Source organism: Microtus ochrogaster, chromosome 5 (genome assembly GCF_000317375.1).
Source record: "Microtus ochrogaster isolate Prairie Vole_2 chromosome 5, MicOch1.0, whole genome shotgun sequence".
Classification (NCBI taxonomy): domain Eukaryota; kingdom Metazoa; phylum Chordata; class Mammalia; order Rodentia; family Cricetidae; genus Microtus; species Microtus ochrogaster.
Genome location: NC_022012.1, coordinates 48,721,292 through 48,728,434, shown reverse-complemented (window position 1 = coordinate 48,728,434; position 7,143 = coordinate 48,721,292). Strand labels below are relative to the sequence as shown.

The window sequence follows — 7,143 nt, the reverse complement described above, 5'->3', positions numbered from 1 at the left end:
TCATTCAGGGTACACCAACTTAATTCCTAGTTACCTGCTTCAGACTCAAGCCCGAAATCATGTGTGGGAATAGATGGAGCTATTTCTAAAGTCAGTTAGTACTCTATATGATCATTAATATCACGACAGAAAGTTTAAATATATATAATAACCTTATAAATTTTGAGATAGTTATTATTCCTTAGGAAAGTTCTAAAGAGTCAAAATAAATCCAAAGGATAATGAGATTAATGGCAATAGAATAGTCCCTTTATTTTGTTTTTTTTTTCTCTGTCCCATACCAGGTGACTCTTCTGACATGAGACAGAGATTTTGGATTTTTTTTAAAACAAATTACTTGGATTTAGAGAAGGAAAAAATACTCTACCTCTAATGCCAGCTTTAATTTTAAATTAAATTGGGACTACAGGGCTGGAGAGATGGCTCAGCGGTTGGGAGTATTGCCTGTTCTTCCAAAGGTCCTGAGTTCAATTCCCAGCAACCACATGGTGGCTCACAACCATCTGTAATGAGGTCTGGTGCCCTCTTCAGGCATTACACACAGAAAGAATATTCTATACATAATAAATAAATAAATAAATAAATATTTTAAAAAAATTGGGACTACAAAAAGATCATTTGCCTAATTTGTCTGTAGATAACAGTAAAAACAAACATTTGAGAAGATTTATGAAATTTTATCCTGTTGGAAGTGTGCTATACCATTATGCCAAGTTATTCTTTTTCTTGGGACATTTCCTCTTGATGATTCATCTTTCTTTCGATGTCTCATTTGTCCAATAGTCTTCAGATTCCTTAATTGGATACTTTTATTCTTCTAGAAAGACAAAGGCAAACACTAACTTTGGGGAGTTTCCCTTTTTGCCAAATAATATTTAATCAAATGAAAGGTATTTGTTAGTCTTAGAAGTTAGTGTAAATTGAATGACCATGCTGTTTGATGAACTATTGCCTCTCCTAGTCAAGAGGTCTCTCTTGTTTGAATCTAATCTTTATCAATCTTGTTGGTGTCCATACCTTTTTTTCTCCCTTGGAAACAAAGGCAAAACCTCTTTTCCAACATAACACATATCCTGGTTTCCATTCTGAGGTCAATACATCTTTAAAGTATACTGGTTGATTTAATTCAGCAGTTTAAAAATACTATCCAATGTTTCTCTGCAGCTGTCATTCCTTTATCAATAGAATTTAAAAATTTAAAGTTAAGCTTCAGGTCCAGCTCGCACGGTGGAGGCGGCTCTTTCGGATGCTGGGTCTCTCGTTTCCATTGGGTATTCGCTCTACTGCAAAGATCGTCAATGTACCCAAAACCCAAAGGACTTTCTGTAAGAAATGTGGCAAGCATCGACCTCACAAAGTGACCCAGTATAAGAAGGGCAAGGATTCCCTGTACGCCCAAGGGGAGCGGCGCTACAATTGGAAGCAGAGTGGTTACAGTGGGCAGACAAAGTCAATTTTCCGGAAGAAGGCCCAAACCACAAAGATCTTGCTCAGGCTTGAGTGTGTGGAGCCCAACTGCAGGTCCAAGAGGATGCTGGCCATTAAGAGATGCAAGCATTTTGAACTGGGAGGAGCCAAGAAGAGAAAGGGCCAAGTGATCCAGTTCTAAAACTTGTGTTTTCTGAGAGGAAAATGCCGAAGCAATAGGAAAATTACCTGTTAGAAAATAAAGTTATTGATAAAAAAATTTAAAGTTAATAAAGCATTGTGTAATCTATCTCTTGGGAGTCTTTATTACCCCTTTCTGTTTATTAAGCATATCTTTTAAAGTACAATTAGATCTTTCTAAAACTGCTTGTCCTAAAGGATTGTGTGGTATCCTGTAATATGCTTTATGTTATAATATATAAAAAATACGGTTTCACTACTAGAAATATAAGCTGGAGCATTGTCCATCTTAATTTGTACAGGTATTTTTTCCATAATGACCTTAACTGGTGGTCTTTCTTGTATGGTAACTGGATAAATGAGGGTTGGTTTTCTAATAACTTTGGGCTCTTCCTCTTCAGTTTCAACATGCCATGGTGCAGTAGGTTCTGGTCTAAACTCCTCTGTCTCTGTGTGAGCGCTTTTCTTAGTTTCATTAATAGGTTTTCTGAGGCTTGTATCTTATCAGTCAATTTTTTTTTTATATTTGGCACAAATATCAACCCCCCTTTAGGTTTTTCAAGACAGGGTTTCTCTGTATAATAGCCCTGGCTGTCCTGGAGCTGACTCTGTAGACCAGGCTGGCCTCCAACTCAGAGATCTGTCTGTTTCTGCCTCCTGAGTGCTGGGATTAAAGGCGTGTGCCACCTGTCTCTAGGCTTTGTTTCTTCATAAGGAGTTCCATGCCCAGTTGGTTGTGCAGTTTGCCTGACGAAAAACTCCTCTATGCCAAATTAGTGTTCAGAATCAGACTGAGATGGTTTTATTTTTTCTTACAATGCATTTAATTAAAATCCCAAGAAAGCATCACGGCCTTTTTCACACTTCTCCAGATCTAGTAAGTTTTTTGAATTTTCTCAAGTAGAAAAAACAAACAAACAAAAACAAACAAACAAACAAAAAAACAAGGAAACTGTCTTCCTCCCTGAGGAACCTGGAGGGCCTCAGATGCCTTACACACTTCAGGTCAAAGGTCAGGTGCTTGCCAGACTTCAAGCCTTTACCTTACCCCGTCACCTTTTCCTGCTGGGGGATGTCACCCAAGGTCTCCTGATCACTTTGCAAGTGCTCTACCACTTAGCCACAACTCCCGCCCTCCAAGAGGGTTTCAGTGGTCAGGGCCTCAGACCTGCTCTTCTGCAAAGGGGTTGGCAAGAGAAGGGCTTATCCAAGGTCAACATAGGTGGCAGAAACAGGCCCTATCTAGGTCCTATTTTAACCAGACTGGCAGAAATGAAGATACTCTAAAGAAGCACTTGTTTTTGCCATGTTATTTGTTTGTTTTTTGAGACAGGGTTTCTCTGTAGTTTTTGGTGCCTGTCCTGGAACTAGCTCTTGTAGTCCAGGCCGACCTTGAACTCACAGAGACTACCTGCCTCTGCCTCTTGAGTACTGGGATTAAAGGCATATGCCACCACCATGGGGCTCTAAAGAGACACTTGTCAGACTGTTGAAAAAATGGACCCCAAAGAAATGGAGACTTCCACAGAAATCTCATCCTGGGAGAAGGAAAATGCACCAGCAAGAGAGGGCTTTGTCTTTTAGAGAGGGATTTCTTTTTTTCTTTTTTAGTTATTGTTTTTTTTTTTTTTTTGAGTTAATGTCTTAATGTATAGACATGGCTAGCTTATAACTCACTATGTAGACCAGGCTGGGACGTGAACTCACAATGATCCACCTACCTCTTTTTCCTGGAAAGAGTTTTAAAACAATGTTGGGTCAGTGGTGGGCACACCTTGACCAGGACTGCTTAGATATGCACATCCTTAGCCCTTTAGTTTTTGATCTTAGTTTAGGATTCCAAAGGCAGACTTGGGTTCGCTGGACCTCTTTGTCCCTCTTCCCAATGTGACCACATTGAAGAAAACTTCCTTTTTCTGCTTTTAACTTTTATTTTGGTTCTTTCGAATGTTTTGTTGAGGACGGACCTGACTTGGGAAGTAGGTTGTGATCTTGCCAAACTCAATAGCACTCTCATTCTCAATCTGGGCCCACACACTCCATCAGAGACCCAGGACTGTGCCAATTCTATCACACTGCTCCATGGGATTTTCCTGCCCACGCTGTTCTCAGGCATGACCCTGCCGGTCAGAAGTGCTGGGTGGTCAGGAGTCAGGCAGCCCTCCGAGGCCACCGCTTGGTCATCCCAGTGCACTGCAGTAGCACAGACTGACTGTCCCTGGGGAGAAGTCACCTCCCTGCTCCGTCTAGACTGGCCTAAGGCCCCGCCTCCTTCCCGCCAGGCGCTCCTCCGCCCCCGCCACGCCTCTGGCCCCGCCCTAACCCTAGGCCCGCCCCCACCCAGGCCCCGCCTTGCCTCCCAGCCCCCGCGTCCCTCCCACTGAACTGCGGGACTGAGCCAAGCGGGCCAGGCTAGGCTGGCGACGCTGCCCGCCGCCAGGCTGGCAAGGGCCGCGGGCGCCGCGCTCGGGGCTCCAGAAGCCGCCGATGGGAAGCGGCGCTCAAAAGGGCGAGAGACGACGCCGCGGCCATCGATAACGCCGCGGCCACCATGGGGAACAAGCAGACCATCTTCACTGAAGAGCAGCTGGACAACTACCAGGTGAGCCAGGCGCGTCGCGGCCCCTGTAGTCCTTCCCCGAGGCCTCGCGAAAGCGGAGTCACTAAGGTTCAAACCGTGCCGCTGCCTTCGGCGCGCAGCGTCACCTTGGGTGGATGACTTCCCTGCGATGAGCCTCAGTTTCCCAGGCCGGGAAATGAGAGCATTCCAATTAGAGGATTCTGTTAAATGCGCCTCACCCCACTTCTCTCTCTCATTAACCTTCTCTCCTACCCTCTCAGGCTGAACTCAAGCGATTCTTCCCAGCATACGGGGCATGACCCCCATTCCAGAAAGGTCTTGGAGTAGGGGAAGGACAAGAGGCCCCAAATGCAGTTACAGGTTGGGGTGTGTTGTTTATCTGTTGGGGTTTTTCTGTGACTCTAGTATGGAAGTAACTGGAGGAAGGAATCTACATAGCCGCATCTCTCAACTTACTTTGTGCTCCAGTAGCCACTCTTACCCCAGATTCTGCCAGGTTCCGAGCTAGTATTCATAGCGGTGATCCCAGAGCCCCCAACCACGTGAAGACTTTTCTTTGGTATAGGAGGAAAGCTCATTCCCTGACTGGTCCAGAGTCTAGTTCACCTCGTCTGCGGTAGTCGCCCCCCACTCCCTGCCACGTGTCCACATCCTGAACCCTGTACTCCATCTGCCTTAGTCAGTTTCCCCACTGGCCAGGTTCAGGCAGTTTCCTCGGCACGGGATGCCTTTCTCGCGTCTCTAAGTAGTGTCTCCCATCTTTCAAGGCTCCACTGTGAAGCTTCTGTCTAGTCTAAACAGATTGGGTAGGACTGTTTCCTCATGGGTATTCATTCCTACCTTAGATGTCTGTAACTGTCATGAATATTAAATTAGTAAGAAGAACTTACCTCCAGTGCCACCCAAGTGGTAGACTATGTATTGAAGAAGAGCCCTACTGAGCTGGGGGGGACACTAGGAAGGGAACCCTCGCTTTGACTGGAAGGTCCAGAAGCGTGCAGAGCTTGCTCAGGGCCTTGGGAAATGAGGATTTTGCCCAGCAAGTTCTAGAGGCATCATTCTAGGTGGAGGCAGATGCAGGCAAGCAGCTGAAACCAGAAAAGGGTAGCCTGGTGACGGTGGGGAGCCTGCATCTCCACTCAGACCAGCCTGGTATTGGATTACTAGTCAGACCCTGTCCAGTGTTGAGTTCTGATCCTTCGCTAGACCCTGCCAGAGAAACAAGAGCCATGAACATGAGAGCCCCACATCTCCTTGCCTCTGGCTCTCTAGGACAGCCAACCAGGGCTGGGTGGGGGCACCTGAGTTCCAGTCCCCTTCCAAGTAACTCTGTGTTTCCTGGAACTTCCTTTCCCAAGCAAGATGCCCTACTCTCTGCTCTTCAGATGCCCTTGATTCCCAGAGTTTAGCCCCCTTATTTGTACGGCACCCCCAACCCCCCTGCCTCCCCCACACACATAGGGACCACTGCCCTCCCCAGAACCCACTACATGCCTCCGGCCACTCCAGCTCTTTGCTGTCCTTCAGCTTGTGTTTTCAATTAAGAGCAAGCCCTGTGACTCCGCCTGCTTTGCCTCTCACCTTGAGATCCCCTGCTCCATCTCAGGAACTAGACTCTGGCCAGCCCTCTGACGTCTCCTGGAGACCGAGGTCTAGCTGGAGCTTCCTCCCCTGCCTTGGGTCCTTGACTCCAGCCACAGTCTTTGTCTTTTGTCCCTCTTTTCTTCTTTCTCTCCTTCTGTCATCCCCCACTTTCTTCTCCCTCCTCACTTCATCTTTCTTTCAAGAAACAGCATAGCCCTCACTATGAAAATCGTGGGCAAAGAGTCGAATTGGCTCTGTCCTAGCCGGGCCCCCATCGGAAACCCTAAGAAGCCATTCAGTGGACCTGGATGAATGTTCCAACAGAAACATTATGTCCAGCTCTAGCAGGGAACTTTCTAAAACACAGATATAGCCACCTCTCTCCAGGTAATTCTGGTGACTTGGGATGGTGAACAGAGTTGGAGCAGGGCTCAGCCTAGCCTGGTCTGGGTTCAGCTGGTCCCCAACCTCATTTCTTACTTTAGCCTCAGGCAGTCAAGCTGCTGGTATCCTGTGAGCTCCTCACCAACAGTCTGTGTAGGCCTCATATCTTCAGGGAGGGCTCCTTGACCTCATCCTGGTCCATTCACCTGGGAGTACTCAACAGGCCTATGACGCATGTACCTCTCCAGTCCTTTCTCTGGCCCCTGAATAGTTCCTACTGGGTAATGTTGCTGTCTACACTCCTCTCTTCCCATGAAGCCTGGTCTAGGCACAGACGTGGCTTAGGGAGGAAGGGAGGAAGGAAGGAAGGAAGGAAGGAAGGAAGGAAGGAAGGAAGGAAGGAATAAACTAACACAGATACAACATACAGTTCTAGGAGGGCAAAGAACTCCACATAGGGATTCTGAAGTCCTGGGTTCAAGTTGTAGTTGGACAGCCGAGGCTATGGGAGTGAAGAAGTTGGTGTTCTCCTTATGGTGGGAATCCTTCCTAATCCAGCTATACTTATGTCACAGGGTCGTTATGGGGGTCAACTAAGGTCATTCTGGAGCCTGACCTCCAGCCACGTGGTAATTGGTAGCACTCTTCCCAGGCTGGGTTGGCAGAGCCAGAGAGGAGCAACCTCTCCTTCGGATGGGACAGATAGCGTCTTGGCTCCTGACCACTACTGTAGGCAGGCCAGGTAGATAGGAAGCAGATGCCAGACAGCTCTTGAGTAGAGAGGGAGGAGGAGGGGGTTGGAAGTGCTGGAGAGAAAGGGGGATAGGTGGCACATACGTTTGGAGGCAAAATTAAGTCTTTTTTTTTTTTTTTGAAAGTTCTTTGTCTCATAAAGCTTTACTGGTGGTGGTTTTTTTTTGTTTTTTTTTGTTTTTTTTTTAAATTTATTTATTTATTGAGGATTTCCGCCTCCTCCCCGCCACCGC

The 7,143-nt window shown here is 46.6% G+C and overlaps 2 protein-coding genes across 2 annotated transcripts in view; both read left to right on the top strand.

Moving 5' to 3' along the window:
• Positions 1–1,246: 1,246 nt before the first annotated feature.
• LOC101996663 (60S ribosomal protein L36a-like) lies at positions 1,247–1,622 on the top strand. The gene has a single exon (XM_005347519.2). The coding sequence runs from the start codon at positions 1,247–1,249 to the stop codon at positions 1,607–1,609; it is 363 nt and encodes a 120-aa protein (XP_005347576.1). The 3' UTR covers positions 1,610–1,622.
• Positions 1,623–3,994: 2,372 nt separating this feature from the next.
• Cib2 (calcium and integrin binding family member 2) overlaps positions 3,995–7,143 on the top strand; it is a 17,327-nt gene continuing 14,178 nt past the window's right edge. The window contains exon 1 of the mRNA XM_005347372.2: positions 3,995–4,210. Coding sequence (XP_005347429.1) covers positions 4,160–4,210 — 51 coding nt within the window. The 5' untranslated portion in view covers positions 3,995–4,159. The remainder of the gene's footprint in view (positions 4,211–7,143) is intronic.

What these genes read in the sequence shown, in the direction of transcription:
- LOC101996663 (XM_005347519.2), top strand. Translation starts at nt 1,247, where the DNA reads ATGCTGGGTCTCTCGTTTCCATTGGGTATTCGCTCTACTGCAAAGATC.